Here is a 22,674-nt window from a genome sequence, read left to right on the forward strand (position 1 = left end):
CCAATGTTTTAATTGCTATTTTCATGTTTTGTGTGTATTTAAACTCTGCTTTTAATTGTTTTTATTATAAGTGTTTTTTGGGGGGTGTTGGTTTTCAGTGGTTTTACAATGCGGTTTTTATCATGTAAATTGTTAGCCATCTTGGTGGCCCTTGAGAGGGCAGAAAGAGGGGATATAAATTTTGTAAATAAATGAATAATGAAGCACTACAGCTGCATTGAGCCCAAATTTCCCTGTGAACCTTGCCTAGAGCTCATATCTGTCCTGGGCTCACTAGATTATTATATCCGACTTATCTATGGAGCCTGATTTTAGAGGTCTATCCCCAAACCCCAAAATCAACTAAATAAAACTAATGATGTTCTAACATACAAGAATAATTAATACAAGCAAGAACTTCAGCAATAATAAAAGAGCTCTGTTCTTTTGAAATGACAAAATTAACTATTTTGTGTTTTACACATTTCAGTTTTTTCTTGCTGAACAGAAACGAATCTCATGTGCTAGTGACTTTTCAAATTACACAAGATAATCAAGTTATTGCCATATATTTTCACCATTAAAACATACTTAAGTAATATTACACAGAATTTGCTTGCCAATGTTCAGGGGAAAACATTTTTTTTAAAAGGATCTGAAAAATACCGATCAAATTAGCTTAATTACTCCAAGTCAACTTGATAAGTCACTGCTCTTTAATGCAAAAGCTGCCACTTACAATTAATAGCAAATTGGTACTGGTTAAATTGATCAAGTATCTACAGTGCCTGGAAACATGATAGGAAGTTCTGTATTATCTTACAGCAATTCAGTAGAGAAGTCTTGCCCCAACGGCACATAAATCTGAAGTACGAGAAACTGCTGGATCAGTCCAACTAGAAAGAGACAAAGAAATGCATTGAGAATTCATCGCTAATAAACAAGTATTTAGAATTTAATATCTATAGATAGATGACTGCAGTATTTCCCATGGTTCATACAACATATGAAAAGAGGGAGGAAAAACAACAGAAGGAAACCAAATCAAACCAAACAGTTATAAAAAGTGGTACTCTTCCAAACACCCAATTGGGGGCTCAGGTGGAAGCCTTAGAAGAAAAAGAGAGAGAAAAGAATCCAATTATTTTATTTACAGTTTTTCATTATGTTGACAGCACACACAAAAACAGTATATTCTTCAAGGACACATAAAAATCAATCTAAAGATTCACAGGCATGTTCCTGCAAAAGCACATAGTAATTGCTCACACAAATGACAAATTTAAATTTTATCTGAACCACTTAAGCAATTCATCACACAACAGAACCCAGATTAGGACAGCTATGGCCAATTGAGGGTTTGATCTAATCTGGATGTTTAAAACACAAATGGCAGTTCAGGGAATCAGAGACCAAATCTTTTGCAAAATCAGCGTTCCATGAAGACAAGCCACAGCGGTTTCGAGGAATCATGGCAACAAAAAGTATTTTAGGTAGGATGCTGGACCAAAATAAGCTTGCATCCCCACCATCCTGGGATGGCCAATTTAAGAAGATTACAGACTGATCATTCACAAAAGTCATCCTTATAACTTCCAAGTGACTACTGATGTTATGCCTCTAAACCCCATATAATTTCTTGGATTACCCTAAATTTGCACACTCCATTTTTTAAGCAGCAAAAATCTTTCTGTTGTGCTCCCGTTTCCAACATTCTCTTTTTGACCTGTGGCCTCCCCCATTCTAATAATCTAGCCTGTGTTCTTTCATTTCCTTACTTGCCTAGACACTGGTTCCCAGGTCCTGGCAACCTCAAAGTTTTGGATAGGAGGATTGCAGGCTCTAACATTCCTTGAGCTTGATCCTGTCTCACTTATCATGCATAGCTCCAATGGTTCAGTGGAGAACCTCAGTTTAAACCAGTTTACAGATCCAAGGGGCTGTGATAGAACATATTAAAATATGCCAATGGCTGGAAATTTTTCCAGGAAAAAAGTCCTTCAAAATAGCTAAAGGATGGAGCTTATGAACTGTGAGTGCAAGCTCATGGAAGCAGATCATCTTCTCTGCCTTCCCTTTCTCTCATCAATACCCTAGTATCACAAAATCATAGAGTTGGAAGGGGCCATATAGGCTATCTAGTTGTAAGGAAACGGGTTGCCAATCTCCTGGACTGGTCATGGCAACCCAAACAGATGCGTGCCACCACTGTTCCATACGCGCACCAAGCCCCAAATGCAATGGGAAAGGCTCCCTCAACAGCCAGTGAAACTGACAAGGAGGAAACACAGACGGAGTAGCCTCTCGGAGAGAACCAGAGGAAATCCATCTTCTCTAACCCAGTCTCCAGTAAGCTGTCATTCTGCGAGACATGTCCAGGCATGCACGCAGTCCTTCCCCCCCCCCCATCGCCTCCTTCATCAGCATGACTGATAGCCCATCAGAAGACATCCTGATACCAACGATGAGTCGTTCCTCCGGCAATGCAAAATGACGCGCCCTGGAGGCAGATACTAGCGGCTTTGTGTACGATGGTTAATCCCATCTGCCAGAAACTCCTGATTCTCCTGGAATTGCGCAAATCAATAGAAATAGGATAGTTTATGCAAATTGACCATTGCCTCACCCCGGGAGCTGACCATTAGGGTCTTTGTCACCTTTTGTCACATGGAAACCACGAAGGGGTAATCCAATCACCCCGCCCCCAGAGAACAGTATATCTGGGATCCATACTATCCATACCCGGAACCTTAGGTCTTCCCCTCCATACTTGCTGTCACTCTGTCAGATGGGGCAGCCATGCTCGAACACGCAGGGGACCCCCCTGCCCCCTTTTTATTCCTCTTAGCCTACGAAACTCAGGACAACTCCGCTCCAAGACAGGTGAAGTATTTCCCATCATCATAAGCCTGCCACATTGGCAAAAGTCTCTTCCTACCACCTTTTGCTCCTAGACTCTTTGTATGTTTGTCTTGCCACACTGAATGCTTGAATTACATAAACTTTCTTAATTTGGAATCCCTTGCCTCTGTCATTATTCTAGGGCTGTGTTGGTGAACCTAAGGCACGCGTGCCGGACTTGGCATGCGGAGCTCTCTCTGTGGGCACACGCCCTCCGCCCAGCTGGGCGGCCGGGGCTTTGTAACATGGGGGAGGTTGGGGGGGCAGCAGGGCCAGGCACCCGGGGGGACGGGGGGGCCGTCCCGCATTTGTGCTCCGTCATCGGCACCAGGTGCCCAGCTCTCACGCCCCTGGGCCCCTCTGGGGAAAGCGGGACCGCCGCCCGCAAAGCAGGCACGGCCATCTGGCCCTCGGGGGGGATCCCAAGCTGCCGCCGCCCACCACCCCCCGGCCTGAGCTGGGCGGGACGGCGCCTGCCCCGCACCCCAGGCCAGACGGCCCTTCCGCGGGGCCGCAGCAGCTGTGCGCCGGGGGGGGGGGGGCGGCAGCCGGCAAAGCCCAGCCAGCAAACCAGGAGGAAAAGGATGGGCCGGCCGCCCCCTCTCTCTCTCTTCCATGCAACTTCTCATCCCCACCCCCCGCGCTCGCTGCTCCTGGCCTCGCCGGGCTTCTGCACTCGAGTGCTCAGCTGACCCGGAGCCAGGGGCAGACCCAACTTCGCCCAGCCGCGGTTGCAGAAAGAGCCGCCCCGGAACGTGTGAGCGGAGCTCGGGAGGCGGCGGCTCCTTCCCCCGTCCCGAAAAGCTGGTGAGTTGTCATGTCAGCTGTGACTTGACAGCTGTTCAAAGCTGTTCAAAGCCCCCCCTTCCCTGGACTGCCTGCCGCCCAGCTGGACTGCCCCCCCTGCCCCCCCTGGACTGCCCGCGGCCCAGTTCAAAGTCCCCCCCTTCCCTGGATTGCCCACCACCCAGCTCAAAGCCCCCCCTTCCCTGGACTTCACGCCGCCCAGCTGGACTGCCGCCCTGCCCCCCTTTCCTGGACTGCCCGCCACCCAGTTCAAAGTCCCCCTGTGAGGGTCTCTGTCTTTGTGTCTCTGCTTTCCATCACCTGCTGTGTTATCAGTGAACTCGTAAAAGCAGTTCACACCTTCTGGTCTCAGGCGCCAGGCCTGATGGCCCATGTATCTTCCCCCCCCCCGCTGTTCTTCCTGCCAGTACTCCCTCAGGCCGATGCGGCCTTGGAAGTGTGATAGCCGCCCAGACTTCCTGGGATCTGTCTGATGTTTTGTATTATGCCAAGCTTGTAACTTCCCATAACAATAAGTGTGAACCCCAGTGCCCCAGTGCCCTGGAGTCAATATATTCTGTAAACCCGTATAGCCCCTCACTTGCAACTTTCTACCTGTGCCTGTCTCATCTCCTGAAGGCTTCAATAAATCGATTGTTTCTGTATCAACGTCTGAGCAACTGATTTGGAGAAGCAAACTCAGAGAGGGGGATCTCTCACATTAAGTTGCAAGTCCTTGCCTCTCGGACTGCAGCTGTACCGCTTTGGACAGAATGTCAGCCGACGAGGACACCACCCCTAACCCCGATGTCCCCAAGGAACCGGACGAGCCGGAGAAGCCGGACCCTAAAGAGGAGGGAGCCAAGCCAAAGAAACCGAAGGGTCGCGCCCCCGACCAAGATCGGGACGGACGTCCCCGGGGGCTCACTTATTGGCTGGACTCTCCCAAGGGCTGGTCGCTCTCGCGGACTGCGGCGAAGGATCGCCGGTTGGCCTTCCCCAGCACGGGACTCGAAGGGGACCCGGCCCGCAAAGAGGCCCTCATGGAGGAAGAACGAAAACAGTGGCAGGAAGACCGCCGGGCTATGCAGGAGCAGATGGAGATCATGCAACGCGTAATGGGTGAGATGGCCACGACCCTAGATGCGCTGAAATTGCAACCTCCAGCCGGTGCTCCCCCAGACGGGGCGCCAGTAGTTCCGCCCGCAACCCCTGCCCCCCCGGCCCGTCGGGACCTGAAAGTCACGTATGACGGGTCGGGAGACCAGTTGACCTTTTTTATGGTCCAAGTAGACATTTTTATGCGGGAACAAGGCCGAACCTTCGTTTCTGAGGAGTCCCGGGTGCAGTACGTGGCTTCCTTACTGCAAGGGGAGGCGGCTGCCTGGATGGTGTTGCAGTATGAACTCCGCTCGCCGGTGCTGCGAACCCTGGACGAGTTCATGGTAGCACTCCGAAACCGTTTTGAGGACCCGACTCTAGGTGAGCGGGCTAAAGCCTCCCTGATGCAACTGCGCCAAGGGACTAAGTCGGTGGCGCAGTATGCAAGTGAGTTCCAGTCACTGGCTAGCCGAATTCTGGACTGGAGTGAGGCTACCTTGGTACAATGTTTCAGGGAGGGTCTCAACCCAGACCTCCAACATTGGGCCTTCATGCAAGGGAACCCCCCGGATGTGGAAGGTTGGGTTCGCCATGCTGCTGACATCGAGAATCGCAAACAGCTCCTGAACTTGTCCAAGCAACGGATTGGGCGAGACCCCAGGCCCCGGGGTGACCGTGGCCGGGAACTCCGGCAAGGGGGTGGCGGGGTCCTCTCGGCCGCGGAACGCCGCAAGCGGTTCGAGGCCGGCGTCTGCCTGATCTGCGGGGGAAAGGGTCACTTTGCATCGCAATGCCCCTCTCGCTCAGGCCGTCCGACCCCTCCCCGCCAAACCCAGGCCGAGCCGACGAAACCGGCCGCCGACAGCCAGCCTCGCCGCAGAAGTGGACCACTGAGCCGGCGCTCCGGCGCACCCTCCGCTCTCCACGCACGTCCCCAGGATGGGGCATCCGACTCTACGGTCCCATCGGGGTCCCGGATTACAAATACCGTCTTTGATTCGGACGGCTCCCCGGAGGCCACTACCCCGTCCCCCTCTTCCAGCGAGGAGGAAGAGTGGGAACAGCCGGCAAAAAACGCCGTCGGTCTGCTGTAGAGGGGGCTCCGCAGCAGACCGTCCCTATCGTTGTGCAAGGAGCTCCACCGATGGTAAGCGCCCAAGAGGACAATGTATTTGTGCGTGTCCATCTGTCCCTACCCAAAGGGGGCCCCCCGTTAGAGGTCCCCGCGTTGGTCGACTCGGGGTGTGCCCGCACCATGATAAATGAGGAAACTGCCAAGAAGTTGGGTGTCCGGCGCAAGCGGCTTCCGGGACCCCTCCGTTTTTCCCAAATGGACGGGAGTGACTTTAAACGGGGCCCGGTGACCCACAGAACTGCAGCCGTGATTATGTCCGTGGGGGAACATTGGGAACGGTTGTATTTCACTATCGCCCCTATTGTAACCCCTGTGGTGTTAGGGATGAACTGGTTAAGGGGGCACAATCCCTCCATTGATTGGGTTAAACGGGTGCTTTCCTTCCCCGAAAACCCCTGTGGGTTGCATGACAAGGAACGGGTACTCAGGACTCCAGCCGCCGCACTGGTAGGGTCCCCCGCCCCAGTCTCTCCTCAATTACCCTCTGAGTACTCGCAATTTACTGATGTTTTTGATGTTAGAGAGTGCGACGAACTGCCTCCCCACAGAGAAACGGACTGTGCCATCGAGATTGTAGGGGAAGGCAAACTGTCTAAGGGAAAGGTTTACCCCATGAGCCCTAGTGAAAAGACAGTGTTGCGAGACTATCTGGATGTCAATCTGGCGAGGGGTTTCATACGCCCCTCCAAGGCTCCTTATTCAGCCCCAGCTTTCTTTGTAAAGAAAAAGACGGGAGATTTAAGACTGTGTATTGACTTTCGCAGACTGAACGCAGTCACCCAGTCTAATGCTTACCCCCTCCCTCTTATTCCTGACCTTCTAGCACAATTAAAGGAGGGCCGAATCTTCACCAAACTGGACTTGGTAGAAGCCTACCACCGCATTCGCATCAAAGAAGGAGACGAACCCAAAACGGCCTTTTCCAGTTGTTTTGGGATGTTTGAGTACCTAGTCATGCCGTTCGGACTTTCGGGGGCTCCGAGTGTCTTTATGCAATTAATTAATGAGGTTTTGCATGATTTGCTGTTTCGGGGGGTGGTGGTATTTCTCGATGACATCCTTATTTACTCTGAAACCATGGAAGACCATGTGCGCCTAGTGCGAGAGGTGCTCCAGCGGCTGCGGGAGCACAAACTGTATGCTAAGGTGTCCAAATGTGAATTCCACCAACCCTCCATTACGTTTCTGGGGTATGTGATCTCCCACCAAGGGTTGGAAATGGACCCCGCCAAGGTCCAGGCAGTGCGGGACTGGGAACCCCCCACTACCCGCCGCCAACTTCAGCAGTTTTTGGGGTTTGCCAATTTTTACCGGAACTTCATTCCTAACTTTGCCCAAGTTGCGCTTCCCCTCACTGCCCTGTTGCGTACCAAGGACAAGGGGGCTAGCGCCGCGCTTCCCTCAGCCCGTTTGCAATGGTCCCCCCAGTGCCAGCTAGCTTTTGAACGTTTGAAGCTACTTTTTTCATCCGAACCCGTTTTGGCTCACCCAGATTGCACCAAGCCTTTTGTGGTGCAAGTGGATGCCTCGGATGTAGCCATGGGCGGGGCCCTATTGCAGAGGGATGAGGGGGGACGGTTGAGACCATGCGCCTACTTCTCCAAGAAGTTTTCCCAGTCTGAAATCAACTGGGCCATTTGGGAGAAGGAGGCAGCAGCGGTCAAACATGCCCTTACCATATGGCGACACTTCTTGGAAGGGGCCGAACTGCCATTCGAAGTGTGTACCGATCACAAGAATCTTGAGGCCCTCAAGGGGGCTAGAAAACTCAATGCCAAACAGGTTCGGTGGGCCCAATTTTTCGCTAAGTTCCGGTTCACTCTCAGACATGTCCCTGGCAAAGAAAATGCCCTAGCCGACGCTTTGTCACGACTTCCCCAGTATCGCAACGATTTCGATCGCCCAGTCGACTCCCTGTTCACTCCCGAGCAGCGAGGGGAAGTTCCTAGCTTAGCCGTCACCACCCGGTCCCAAGCCCGACCACCGGAGACCCCCCCTACACTCAAAGGCATCCCGGAAGCCTTCCAACAGCGACTCCGGGACGCCTCCTTGCAGGAGGAGGAGCATCATCTCCTCCCCACTGGTCTGGAACGTACCAACACTTGGTGGGTGCAAGGGGGGAAACTGTACGTCCCCTCCTCTCTTCGCAAGGAAGTATTGGGACTTGTACATGGTGCCAGGCTAGCGGGTCATTTTGGTTTCATAAAAACGCTTCACCTGGTTCGAAGACAATTCTGGTGGCCCGGTATGAGATCTGATGTAGAGTTGTATGTGCGCAGCTGCCCCACCTGCGCCACAGCCAAGAAACGGATGGGAAAACCCCCAGGGCTTCTCAAACCGCTTGAGAGCCCCTCCCGTCCCTGGGAAGTCATCGCCATGGATTTTATCACCGACCTACCTCCGAGTCGGGGAAAAACGGTTCTTTGGGTTATCACAGACCTCTTTTCCAAACAGGTTCACTTCGTTCCATGTGCAGGCCTTCCTTCAGCCCAGGGCTTAGCTAGACTGTTCATCACACACGTCCTCAGGCTACACTCGATCCCGAGGAAGGTCCTCTCCGACCGGGGGGTCCAGTTTGTTGCCAAATTCTGGCGGGCCTTCCTAAAGTTAATGGGAGTGGAAGAGCAGGGCCTTTCTTCCGCCTATCACCCCCAAACGGATGGTCAAACAGAACGAGTAAATGCGGTGGTAGAATGTTATTTGCGTTGCTATGTAAATTTCCACCAGGACGACTGGGTCGACCTGCTGCCATTTGCCGAATATGCGTATAACAATGCGCCTCATTCCTCTACCGGCTTTAGTCCCTTCCAAGTTATATACGGGACGGATTTCGGCCCTTTCGGTTCTGCCCCCGTCTCGCCAGAGCTCCAGTCTACCCCTGACCTTCAGGAGTGGATTCAGGTGGTTAAATCCACCTGGCCATGGTTGCTCAAAAATCTGGAAAGGGCAAAAAGCAAGTACAAGGAACAAGCAGACAAACACCGGTCTCCGGGATGGGAACTCAAGGTGGGGGAGCAAGTCTATCTGTCCACCAAAAACCTCCGCTCTCTTCGCCCCTGCAAAAAACTGAGCGACCGTTATGTGGGACCTTTCCCCATTACCAGAGTAATCAACGAGGTTACTGTGGAACTGGACCTCCCAAAAACTCTGAAAGGAGTCCATCCAGTCTTTCATATAAGCCTCCTCAAACCCTATGTGGCAGCCCCCCAGTTCCACCCCCCTCCCGCACACGAGATTCCTACCGTAGTAGGAGGGGACACCCATTTGGAAATATCCAAGGTTTTAGACTCCAAATGGAAGAAAGGGAAACTGTTTTACTTTGTTCGCTGGAAAAACCTTGGCTCCGCTCATGACGAATGGGTGGCCGCACCCCACATGGCGGCTCCTCGCTTAGTCCGGGAATTCCACCTTGCTTATCCCGATAAGCCTCGTCCTCTCGGGGACCCCGGGGGGGGGCCTTAAGGGGGGCAGAATGTGAGGGTCTCTGTCTTTGTGTCTCTGCTTTCCATCACCTGCTGTGTTATCAGTGAACTCGTAAAAGCAGTTCACACCTTCTGGTCTCAGGCGCCAGGCCTGATGGCCCATGTATCTTCCCCCCCCCCGCTGTTCTTCCTGCCAGTACTCCCTCAGGCCGATGCGGCCTTGGAAGTGTGATAGCCGCCCAGACTTCCTGGGATCTGTCTGATGTTTTGTATTATGCCAAGCTTGTAACTTCCCATAACAATAAGTGTGAACCCCAGTGCCCCAGTGCCCTGGAGTCAATATATTCTGTAAACCCGTATAGCCCCTCACTTGCAACTTTCTACCTGTGCCTGTCTCATCTCCTGAAGGCTTCAATAAATCGATTGTTTCTGTATCAACGTCTGAGCAACTGATTTGGAGAAGCAAACTCAGAGAGGGGGATCTCTCACACCCCCCTTCCCTGGACTGCCCGCCACCCAGCTCAAAGCCCTCCCTTTCCTGGACTGCCCCCTGCCCCCCCTGGACTGCCCCCCTTCCCTGGACTGCCCGCCACCCAGCTCAAAGCCCCCCCCCTTCCCTGGACTGCCCGCCGTTCAGCTGGACTGTCCCCCCTGGACTGCCCCCCTTCCCTAGACTGCCCACAGCCCAGTTCAAATCCCCCCCCCTTCCCTGGACTGCCCACTGCCCAGCTGGGCGTGTTGGCACTTTGCGATAAATAAGTGGGTTTTGGGTTGCAGTTTGGGCACTCGGTCTCTAAAAGGTTCGCCATCACTGTTTTAGGGTCACAGATTCCGGCTGTGGTATACATTGGTTGCAATCCCGCTATATAAATATTGTAATTGCCATAGGCGTGCTAATTCCCCAATCAAAGCGCATTTTGGCTAACATAGTCTAACCTCCTGAACAACGCAGGACCAGCCTAGAGCATCCCTGACAAGTATTTGACCAGCTGCTGCTTAAAAACTGCCAATGAGGGGGAGCTCACCACCTCCCTGGGTAGCTGATTCCACTACTGAAAAACTCTTACTTTAAAAATCTTTTCCCTAATATGCAGCCAGTACCTTTCCACCCGTTATTGCGAGTCTTATCCTCTGCTGCCAACAGGAACAGCTCCCTGCCCTCCTCTAAGTGACAGCCCTTAAAATACTTAAAGAGAGCAATCATGTCCCCCCTCAACCTTCTCCAGACTAAACATTTCCAACTCCCTCAGCCTTTCCTCATAGGGCTTGGTCTCCAGGCCCCTGATCATCCTCATCGCTCTCCTGAATCCTTAAACCCTGAACCCTCCCCCTCCAAAGGCACAGAAGCATTGACAAAATGCCATGGGACCCTGAGGATCAGGTGAAATTGGGGCAATTTTGCTCAATTCCCCCTCCTTGATGCAGCCCCCGGGCCCCATGGCATTTTGTCTATGACATTCCACCAGCCTCCAGCACCAGCCGTGGGGTGGGGTATCACAGGACCTGCTGGGAGAATGTAGGAAGATGGTGAAGATCCATGTCTGTACAAGGACATGCAAGGATAGGATACATCTCCAGGTTATGCTGATAAAGGTACAAAGCCTGATCCAACACATGTTCTCTCAGACATGTGTCCAACTGAGATCATTGGGGTCCAGCTCTTGGTAAGTAAGCTTAGGAGTGCAACTTGACAGCAGTAAATAAATACATAAATAAATAAGTAAGTAAGCTTAGGAGTGCAACTTGACAGCAGTAAATAAATACATAAATAAATAAGACTGTGGCCAACTTAAGTCGTGCCAAGTTGCCTGAGCAGTGAATGGAGCCAAGGACCACCCCATATGTTCCATACAACTTTAATGAACTTTCTCCAATACATTTATACAAGTATTACAGCTTATTTTTATACTTTTGTTTTAAATATGCAAGAATGAGTGCACAAGATAAAGATAAAATAATAAAAGTCAGAATGTATCTACAATTCATGGCAAATCAAGGGAAATGGTAATTCAAATTAAGCAGCTTCTAACACAGCAACTGCAATGAGGCCTTAGTAATTAAGAGTCCTCAAATTAAGCCAACACACTTTAACCCTGCAAACAATTCAAAGTTCCATTTCTCATAAAAGATGCATTAAATATTTAGAGATCAGAAAATTATGTCACAGAAATTTAAAATTAATCAATGCCATCAGCATTAGTGCTGTAGCACACTTTAAAATGCATCATTTCTCATATTGGCAATGTTTGGAAAGTTGATTTGTAATTAAAAAGACTGCCTAAGAAATACTGGAACATTCCCTTTAGCCAAACACATCATATAGTAATCAAACAACAAGGCTGATAAATATAAATGCAAAATATATTTTTGAGTGACATCCAGCTTTTCCAAGATTTTCAGCTGAGAGCTTTGTTTAAAGTAACTCTGTGTCCCCACTGAAGGTTGAGAAGGAATGGGGAACCAGCACACAGCCCTAAGACAATTCCACAGAACCATCATTATAATTGTAAGTTCAGCATGATTTCCCCCCTCTTACAAAACAAAACCAGAAGTGCAAGGGTTAAAATGTGAGAGGAAGAGGAGGGGCACAGATCACAATTTTAACCTTCACATTTTGGGGGCTGTAAACTTGGAAATAGACTTGAACATTTCTGGGTTTAAATATGTTTCTGCAAAAAATTCAGGGAACAGCTATGTGTGATTGCTTCCACATGAAGCATTTATTCTGGAGCAGGCAGTATCTGTCTACTCCTTGTGGGAAATATAGACACTCTCAACCCTTTGTTTCAGACCTGATCTGTGGTAGGTGTCCCTCCCCCCCCCCACTTAAAACCCAAATCCAGTGGAAAGTAATGAAGAATCACTTTGGCTGCAAAGGGAAAAGCAACAATTAAGCTCCTCCCCCAATGAATTTATTTACTTCCAAGTATATACAGTACTATGATTTTGCCATAGTGCTACATTAACTGCTGTTTGGAGCCACTCTTTCAATTCTACTTGCATATGCAAAAGAATTGCAGTGTAGAAGCAACTCGTGTTTGTCAAGCAGCCCCAGTGGCTGCGCATCTAGTGTTTCATGGAACGCTCATACAAATCATATTTATCGTATGAAAATGCAATATGCATACACCAACTTTCCCTCATCAGCTCACAGTACATTTCTTCAGTGCTGAAAAATTGCTTATTCTTCCCCTAAAAAGATAAGGATCTTGTACTCCATTTTTACATTCAAAGGCCTCCACTGATTTGGGGGCCAAAGAAAATAAAAGCTACCTTTGTATTTGGACTGATGTCTTTTCAGCTGAAATAAAAAGAGACAAATATAAAGCTGTGCAGTCTGCAGTGCCTTAGAGGCAGACTGACAACGCCATCATGGCAGAAATGGGGGGCAAATCCTTCTCGCTTGAGAGAATGGCAGTTAGCATTTGGCTGCCTTCCAGGTTATCCCTCCAATTATTATCCCTCCAACTGTTATCCAAAATATAGCCAACGTTCCTAAATTATGTTAAATAGCTCATTTTCTAAATCTTTGTTTTTAAAAAAGATAGCTGCGCACTAGAAATTGTAAACACAAGCTGCGAAACTGTTTTTAAAAGAACATTCTGAATACAGGAAAATGACATTATTTATCGAAGACTATTTCCTTATGAGGCATTGCTGTAACTCACTGCTACAACCACATTTGTTACTGTGACTCCCATGGAAAATATTTAGTGGCACAATAAGCAGCTGTGATATGACTAACAGATAGGATCATACTTCTTCCGTCTCAATTCCCAAAATTCCCATCCCGCCTTCTAATCTCAGGCGACAGAGAAATACACTGTTGATGCTCAACATTAGCCTTCATTTCAGGACATGCCTTAGCCACATTTTCACAGCTGTCATCAGGGTTTCATTTGTAAAAAGAAAGGTACTAGAGGCAACCAGGTTTGTCTGGTTCTCCCCTGGCCTGCCTCCCAACTCTAGATATTGGGGAAGGCTGACTCAACTAACTTCATGGGCAAAGGCAAATTAATCTGTACTTGTTCAGAGGTATTTTCTTCTTTAGACACAGAAAACCAGAATTCTAGATTGTCCATTAACAAGAAACCAAGATCACTTACAAACCCGGGCTTGGCACCGGCATCTCAAACAGGTCCCAGAGTCAAATTCTAGTGAAGCATTCTATACTACAAGCAAAGAAACTGTCTGTTTTGTTCATTCACCTGCAACCCTTTGCATGTAGCTGGGTTAAATTAGTGTGGAATTGCTGGAATGGTTCTAGCTATGATAATGGCCTGCACAATAAACATAACTAGATGGTATTTTATGTACTCTGGATGGGGAATTTCCTGTCCATCCTAAAGGTCATTCTCCATCTTGCTATTCTTCCTCCTCCCCGTTAAAAAAAATTAAACCATGATGTTGCACCCTCTGTATAAGAGACAGGAAATGCCCAGTGAGAGGAAACAACAGTTCACATTGGAATTTATTTATTTATTCTCAGAGTTAAAAGGAACAATGAGGGCCATCCAGTCCAATCCCCTGCCAACACAACAACTACAATTCCCCTGACAAGTAGGTATCCCAATCACCGCTTAAAAGCCTCCCACAACGAAAAACCCACCACCTTACGAGGGAGACTGTTCCAATGTCAAACAAACCTCACAATCAGGAAATTCTTCTTCAAGTTTAGATGAAACCTCCTTTGCTGTAGTTTATACCTATTGGTCCAGATCCGGTCATCCAACATGACTGAAAACAATCACCCCTTCCTCTGCAGGGCATCCCTTTAGGTTCTGGAAGGTGGCAATTCTATCACCTCGCAAGTGCCTCCTCTCCAAGGTAGAGTTTACCAACTCCTTTAGCCTCTACTTATGGGACATGGTCTCCAAACCTGTCACCAGCTTCTTTGCCCCACTCTGGACTCATTCCAGCTTATCAACATCTTTCCTAAACCATGATGCCCAACACTGAACTGAAATTGAAATTGATTATTCTAAATGCACCTGTCCAGAGATATCTCTTGTCATTTTCAGCTGGGCAATTAGACTCGGTTGGCTCAGGAAGGGAAGTACCATATTTACTCAACAAATATACATATTGGTGTATGAGTGTAAGAAACTAACATCACTACAATATAAGCATTTTCCTTGAGGGAACATGTCTAGGCTATAAACAACAAATGAATACCATCAATCAATCTGTTGTGCCCCAGGAGGGCATTTGGCGAAGGCTGATCCTTGGCAGCCCTTTTGTAGAAATCAAGCTGTGATACAATAACTGAAATTTTCTGAGAGCGAAAAAAAGAGACATGAACAGCTTTCATCAAAATGGATCAGAATAATGCTTTGTTAACCTTCACAGCTGGCCTCTGTGATTTGTCAAAATTCAGATCTTGCCTGTCATTCTGTTAAACTTGGCAACCGGGTAAGAAAACATTTGGCTCTCTAGAAGGCAAGCACTTTGTAAAGGGCAGTATTTTGCTTCAGGGCTTTTCATTTCAAGAGCCACACGGATGTCTGATGTATTCCTTACAGTTTAATTACATTCTTATATATGTTTCCTCCAAGGAATTCAGGGAGGCGCATATGATCCACCGTCCTTCCCATTTCGTCCTCTTATCTCCTGTGAGGAAGGCTGGCTGAGAGCGAGCTTCATGATTGAGTAAGAATGGGACCTGGGTCTCCACAGTCCAACTCCAACACTCTGTTCAATATGCCAGCCTAGTTCAGAACAACTGCAGGCCAAAGGGTCAAGAGCGCTTAACGAAATGGGGAAGACTCTCATCCAGTTATGATGGTTCTGTGGGTCATTATTTTCTTGCCAGTGCATTACGATTCTCTTAAACTGGGAGAAGGGACACATGTACACATGAAGCTGCCTTCTACTGTATCAGACCCTTGGTCCATCAAAGTCAGTATTGTCTACTCAGACCGGCAGAGGCTCTCCAGGGTCTCAGGCAAGGGTATTTCACATCACCTATTTGCCTAGTCCCTTGAACTGGAGATGCCGTGGATTGAACCTGGGACCTTCTGAATGCCAAGCAGTTGCTCTACCACTGAGCCACAGCCCCTCCCTTCAGACTCTGGGACCTCTCTCCTCCCAGTGTGGGGAAAGGAGAACAAAGGGCAGAGCAGCCACACTCCTCCCACCTCTCCCCCAATTCATTTCCAGCTGTCTTTGGCATGGCAGTGATAGTGTAAGTTTAGAAGGGAGTCCTGCTTCAAAAAGGTTTCAGAACCACAATACTGCTGAAGTTGGAGGAGCTATATGAATAGCTATAGGAGAAGCTATAGGAGAAGCTTCCTTCCTTGTAAAGCAGAAGGGAATATTGCTGGTTTTTCCGTACATTCATTAGGAAAAGGAGCCAATAAGGACACATCTATTGTCGGCCAAGCAGTTAAGTGTTCTTCATCTGGCCTCACCAGGCAAAAGATCAGAGGAAATGGAAGCAGCCTTTACTTAGAAAGTTTATATGCAAATAAAACACTAGGGCAAATATAATGGCACTATTTTTTTCCTCTGCTACTGGAAGAACCTATCTTGAGACAAGATAAACTTTTATGTTTGTGGCACAGTTCCAGTTTAACAATCAAAGCATAACCATGGTTGCAATTCCTGCTACTGGAAGAGCCTATCTTGAGACAAGATAAAACTTTTATGTTTGTGGCACAGTGCCAGTTTAACAATCAAAGCATAACCATGTTTGCAATTCCTATTCTACAATTACATACTATGTATACATGTAATACTTACGGGTTTGCTTCATTTCCTTAGGAAGCTGCATCTTGTTGGTTTGACTGCTTCCTTCCAGAACGAATACGAAGCCTTTCACTTCCTTATCGAACTCCTATGATCGGCACAATGGACCAAACAAAGAGCATATCATCATCACCACAAACAAGGCACCTAATGGTATTCAACAAAAGCCCTACTTCGCTGCAGATACATGAGTTTTGTAAGGCAATCAGCTTTGCACAGGCAAGCAACAGCGGAAAGGGGAGGCAACTTCTGTTAAAGATATGAGAACAGAGCGTTTGGTTTAGATCAAGGAGTGGCATCATGTTTTATCAGCTGCTTTCTTCTGAGAGCTGCCTGGCCCAACTGGTAAAGGCGGAGGGGGGTCAAATGTAAAGTAAATGCTACAGCCTTGCCCTCTCAGTAACTCTGAAAATGCAGATTTTAGCCACATATGGTGGAACTGCACTACAACCAAACTTTACTGGTGAAAAGTCATGGCAACTGGAAAGGAGATCCCAGGATACCATCTCCCGTTTCATCAAAAATGTTGGTTGCTTGTCCTGCTCTGGTTCCTTCAACAGCAGCCTGACATGCAGAAATTTCCTGAGCACTTGAGCACCACACCAGGCTAGCCTGGCCTATTCTACATGGCTATGCTAACATGAATGATGTGACTGCCAACATGAAATATGTGAAGTTCTCTAAGCATTTTTGGGGAAGCAATTTTATACTAAATGTTGTTATTAATAATAACTTGCCCCCTTAGTAGCCAATTACCATGCTGAGAGGAGGGAGAATTCAGAAAGTCAGAATGACCTACAGGGCTATTGCTAGGATGTTAACATTCGCCAAGGAGGAGAGGAGAAACAAAGTGCACTTCAAAACTGAGCCCATCTTCTGACGCTAATGTACTCTACTAAAAGCATGGCTGCAATCAAAAGCTTTCCGGAAAAGATTTTCTCTCAAAACAAGGGGGGGGGGGGAAATTAACTGTTTGACTTAAGACAAATCCATCCTTTCAGAAATATAATTTCCACCCAACTGAAAAGCGATCAGATTCAGAGAAGAATATCTTTTTATTATTGTGCGTGTGTGTGGAGGGTAGGGTTTCCAGGTCCCTCTTCACCACCAGTGGGAGGTTTTGGGGGCAGAGCCTGAGGAGGTTTGGGGAGGGGAGGGACTTCAATGCCATAGAGTCCAACTGCCAAAGTGGCCATTTTCTCCAGGTGAATTGAGCTCTATCAGCTGGAGATCAATTGTAATAGCAGATCTCCAGCTAGTACCTGGAGGTTGGCAACTCTAATAGAGGAGGGAAATAATCTAGAAATAAACAGCCTATTCCGGTGGGGGGGGGGCGCGCGACACCTCTTAGGAGGCAGCGTGACCCTGCCACCAGTGTAAGTGTGTGTAATTGTATGATAGGCTTCCTATCCCGTTTCGGCCCTGGCCGCTGCTGGCGGGAATGGCGTTGCTGCGCCTGCTTTTGAGCAGGCGCAGCCTCGCTGTTTTCAATGGGGCTTTTAGCCCTGTTGAAAACAAAAAAAGCCTTGAAAAGCCTTTTTTCTTTCCCACGGCATGCGCGAGTCTGCTTAGGCGCCGCTGCGCCTCTTCCCAGCTGACTCCCGCACGCCGTCAGCTCAGGAATGGGCTGACAGGCATTGCCTGGAATATCATGGCAAGACTTTATGAGAAACAAAACAGAAGTAGGAAAACACAGCAGAACGAGAAAAGACAAAGATCACAGCTGTGTCCAGAAGTCAGTGAAGCCAGTTAAAGAAGAAAAAAGTGCCATGTGAGGAATAAGCCCAAGTGACTAGCAGTGCTGTCCCAAGCAGGTCTACTCAGTATCCTACTCAGGTCTATTCAGTGGGCCTTACTCCCAGGAAAGGAGACAGCACTGTAAAGGAAGTCAACCTTTCCCAGTTTTGAGAATCGTGTCGGCATCGGTAGGTGAGATTCCTGGTTGTAGCACCAGCTGTCACTGACTTAAAAAATATACACACCGTACAGACGTGGGAGCGGCACGAGATCGACTGGCCCTGGGCTTGACCCAATGGCAATCGGAAAAACAAAGCTATTCTAAGCTTCCTTGTATTGTATTAGAAATTCCTAGCTGTAAAACTATAGCTGTAACAAATCTCATTGGCAAGTAGGCATGAAGTGCTAACTCATGTGGTCATTTATTCTGTCATGGTAATAGAAGTGAATGTGACAACTTTTCAACAGGCAGGTCAAAGCCCTCATTACTTTCTAATTTTAAGCTTCATGTACATTTGATATGGTTTATATTCCAAGGTCTTCCAATTCCCCCATAAAACATACTTTTCCAATTACTGATGGACTGCCAAAAATCTTCCATTTTGCTCCAGGATTCTTGCCTTGAGCACTGAAGATTTCAACAAATGGGCCACCCTGCAATAAAACAGATAAAGACCCATCCAACTCCAGTATGTCAGCATAATAGTGCACTCATTCTCTCTCTCATCAAAACTTATAGTACTTTGATCACCAAGTGTATCATTTGAAATGCTTTCCCAACACAATCACCAAGAGGTAAATACAAGCTTTTTCACCATCAGCATCCCACTTTTAATGCTAATTTCTCAAGAAGAAGAGTTGGTTTTTATATGCTGACTTTCTCTACCACTTAAGGAAGAATCAAACCAGATTACAATCACCTTCCCTTCTCCTCCCCAGAACAGACACCCTGTGAGGTAGGTGGGGCTGAGTGTGACTAGCCCAAGGTGACCCAGCTGGCTTTGTGTGTAGGAGTGGGGAAACAAATCCAGCTCACCAGATTAGCCTCCGCTGCTCATGTGGAGGAGTGGGGAATCAAACCCAGTTCTCCAGATTAGAGTCTACCGCTCCAAACCACCGCTCTTAAACACTACACCATGCTGGCTCTCAATACCCCCATAACAACACTCATTTAATCCATATTTTAAATACAGGTTGAGTATCCCTTATCTGGACTGCTTGGGACCAGAAGTGGTCCATATTTTGGTCCTTTCCATGTATTGGAACATTTTGGAATTTTTGCATATACATAGTGAGATATCTCGGGAATGGAACCCACATTCGTTTATGTTTTATATACAATTTGTTCACATAGCCTGAATGTGATTTTAAACAATATTTTAAATAATTTTGTGTACATTGAACCATCAGAAAGCAAAGGTTTAACTATCTCACCAGCATACCTGTATCAGCTGTTAAACAAGAGCAACAACAAACAAACAACAAGCTAACAAATGGCAAGCCTGGAGAGGAGGGGCCTGGATTTCCACCTTCTGGAAGAGCATTTAAGGTCTCAGTACGTCCTCAGCCTTTGGTGGAACAACTACCATGCTATAATGTTGTTGGTTCCAGCAATCGCCAAGACCTTTGGACCTTAGCCTCAAGCAGGACAGCACTGAAGCATCTGACTAGCAGATCACTGTATATACACTGCTAATTTGTCATATTTTGATGAATTTTTGTTAGTTGCCGTGAGGGCCACATACGGTGGAAGGGAGGGATTAAAGAAAATTATTCTGAATGAATAAATAAATAACTGTTCATGTATGGAATGTGGTGTCAAGCATTCAGCTCCACACACACACACATGCCAGGTCACTGTCAGAGACTGTGAATTACTTTTTGGTGCCCAAATACAGAGCAACATGAGAGACTTCTCCCCCTCCCTTATGTCTTCTGTGAATTCCAGAGAACTCAGAAGAGAGGTAGAGTTGAGGGTGACCAGAAATAACTGCTAGTTACCATGGCCAGCCAAAATTTGTGGACCCACACCTCCCGCCTTAGGGTAAAGGTAGTCCCCTGATCGAGCACCGGGTCATCACTGACCCATGGGGTGGCCCAAAATATCAGAAAGCAGAAACAAAATGTTTGCTCTTACAGCAAAAACAAAAAGAATATCAGCAAATCAGTGTTTAGCATTTTGGTATCTCACAGCCAAGGCCTAGCTCTTATGTGGATAGACAAATCTGCCCAATGGGGACAGGCCACAAATTAAGATTCAGGAGGGAGCCCTGGTCCTTTCAGAGAAATCTGACTGGGAAGTTTTTTAAAAAATGGTAAGAGCTTAAACATATGCAAAGATCATGAACAGTAGCCAGTTTGAGAGCATTTGAGATTGCCGAAGCAATACAACATAGTGCCCGAACATTTGTAATAATGAACATAAGGAACCAAGGAGCCAATTCATTAATGGCAGGAAAAAGGACACTCCGTTGGAGGGGAAGAAGAGACTGGCGGAAAAGGAAAACTGGGGGGAGTGGGAGAAAGACAACTCATGATGGAAAGAAGCTGTAGCCAGCTTGGGGGGGCACTGCAGCAAGGGGAGGACAGAATCTCCCCTCCCACAGGCGTCCTTGTAGGTCCTCCTTTGCATTAACAACTCCCTTGCTGAGTGTTCGCAGGCTAACTTTTCCAACGTTTCTTTACTTTTCTTGTCATTTTACCAAAGACGCCTGAGCTAGTAACCTTTTTACATTACCTGATATTCATTTTTGAACATCCTGGCCAATATTCCACAGCAGGAAATGTGATTTCTGTACCTCAGAAAGCACTAGAAATTTAAAAGAAAAGTTTTTGTCATTACATGAGAGTCCACAAAAAGCTTCTCTACAAATCAAGCAAGAGTGTGTTTTAAGTACTGATTATCTCTACTCCAAAACAGAGTTTGAAGCTGACAGAAGAATGCTTTATGCTGGACCATATTTCTAGTGTCGGCTGTGATTGCTAGCCTATAAAGCTCCCTCTGCTTCCAGGACAAGCCCCCAATCTCAGGCATTACTCAATTCTGGCAGTGATTTAGAAATATAATGAATTAACTGGTACTGTAACTGATCCAAGAGTCTAATTGAATCCACAGATACATAAATATTAATTCCAAAAGAAATCAAGTAAAAGAAGATGTGACTATGCACAATACAAAACCACGTTGATAAAAGTCACTTGAATACAGCTTAGCTACAAGTACTCTAAATTTGTTATATATCAATCTGCTCCAAATCTTTCTCTGTGAAGATTTTGAATATTCACTAGCATCTTCTATTTGTCATCCATAAATAATTTCAGCTATAAAATCTGCATCTGAGTACAGTAACACCCTTAGAGTGCCGCCCTCAAATGAGTTACATTCTTCTAAGACCACTGAAGTCTACAGCCATTGAGGATGCTTAAGATGGTACTGTCAGACGGCTGGAATCCACAGAGAGGAGGAGGGACTGTAGGCTTGGAGGAAAGGATGAAAGAGAAAGGGATGAAAGAGAACGAGAGACTAAGAGAAGGGAGGAGGAAACAAGGGAGGAGTGAATGGGATGGCTGCTCTTTGCTTGTATTTACTTTAAATGTGAGGCTTTTCATGGGAGTTCTCTCATGCATTAAGGGGCTTGCTGAAGAGTACACAAAATGTAGCCTAAAGCATTGTGATGTGTGAAACTGAAATTTTTCCGCTACACTACCAACAACTTCCAAGAATAATTTTAATCAGTCTTAATCTCTTTTTCCTTTATATTTAGTTGTATCAAGAGTAAATTTATAACAAACCGCTACTGCAATCACAGCACTTAGCAACTGGCTCCTTTGCAGAAAGCACCTTCAAGAATATTCACATTTATTATATTTGGGAGCTAGTACCAAGCTTCACAAAGCAAGATATCTCTAAAAGTATGTACTCTGTGATCATCAATGTACCTAACATCCATCTGTGGATACGTAAATCAAGGGAATGGAGGCATGAAAAAAGACAGTTCTTTCTACAAACCTGAGCAATGTCCGAGGTTTGCAGAAAGTTCTGAAATCTCAAATAAATAAAGCACACCAGGGGTTAAAGTCCCACAAAAATAACAGGAGCAGTCATTGGAGCCATAAGAAACAAATGCCACTGCTAGTATTGCCAGTTGAAACCTTGGTTTCCATCAGTAAAAGGCAGGAGGAGGGGGCAGGGCCATTTCCAGGGCTGTTCTGGTATTTAAAGTAGGACTTATTGGGACCAGGCCTGGCAGTAACCCCCAGGTGAATTGCTACCAACCAACTTGCATGACTCACCCAGATGTGGCTGTTCAACCACAGCCACCCAACAAAAAGCCAGTGTGGGTATAAGGGTTAGAGCTTCAGACTAGGGTTTGGGAGACCCAGGTTCAAATCCCTGCCCTGCCATTAAAGCTTACTGCATGACCTTGGGCCAGTAACACACACTCAGCTTAATCTACCTCACAGGGTTGTTGCGGACAAAATGGAGAACAATTTAAGCTGCTTTGGGTTCCCATCGTGGAGACAGGTGGAGTATAAATTAAATAAATTTTTAAAAGCTGCAAACAGGGGAAGAGATAAAGGGTAGGTTGGTAGGTATGAAGCAGTGAAGGAAGCAGGGAAAGGGGGGATATGTGGGTTGCCAGGAGGAGGAGACGAGCAATAGTGTAGGGAAGGGATATGGGGGGAAATGAGGAGCCCTACTCAAATCCTAGCAGGTTTCCCTCCACGCAGCTGGGTCCAGTCCAGTGGCCAGCACTGCATAACTCAGCTGGACTTATCCCAGGGAGAGGATACCAGTGGTAGGGAAGGAGGGGATGAAGACTGGGGGTGGGGGGAGATAATGGTAGGTTGGCTGGTAGGTGGGTG

The 22,674-nt window shown here is 47.3% G+C and overlaps 1 protein-coding gene across 1 annotated transcript in view; it reads right to left on the minus strand.

Annotated features, from left to right (window-relative positions):
- Positions 1 to 20,613, minus strand: part of CFAP20DC (CFAP20 domain containing) — a 212,081-nt gene extending 191,468 nt beyond the window's left edge. The window contains exons 1-4 of the mRNA XM_056864469.1: positions 20,546 to 20,613; positions 18,373 to 18,462; positions 16,066 to 16,159; positions 803 to 875 (exon numbers count right to left, since the gene is read on the minus strand). Coding sequence (XP_056720447.1) covers positions 803 to 875; positions 16,066 to 16,159; positions 18,373 to 18,462; positions 20,546 to 20,566 — 278 coding nt within the window. The 5' untranslated portion in view covers positions 20,567 to 20,613. The remainder of the gene's footprint in view (positions 1 to 802; positions 876 to 16,065; positions 16,160 to 18,372; positions 18,463 to 20,545) is intronic.
- Positions 20,614 to 22,674: the final 2,061 nt, after the last annotated feature.

The sequence above is a fragment of the Euleptes europaea genome, chromosome 1 (genome assembly GCF_029931775.1).
Source record: "Euleptes europaea isolate rEulEur1 chromosome 1, rEulEur1.hap1, whole genome shotgun sequence".
NCBI classification, from domain to species: Eukaryota; Metazoa; Chordata; class Lepidosauria; order Squamata; family Sphaerodactylidae; genus Euleptes; species Euleptes europaea.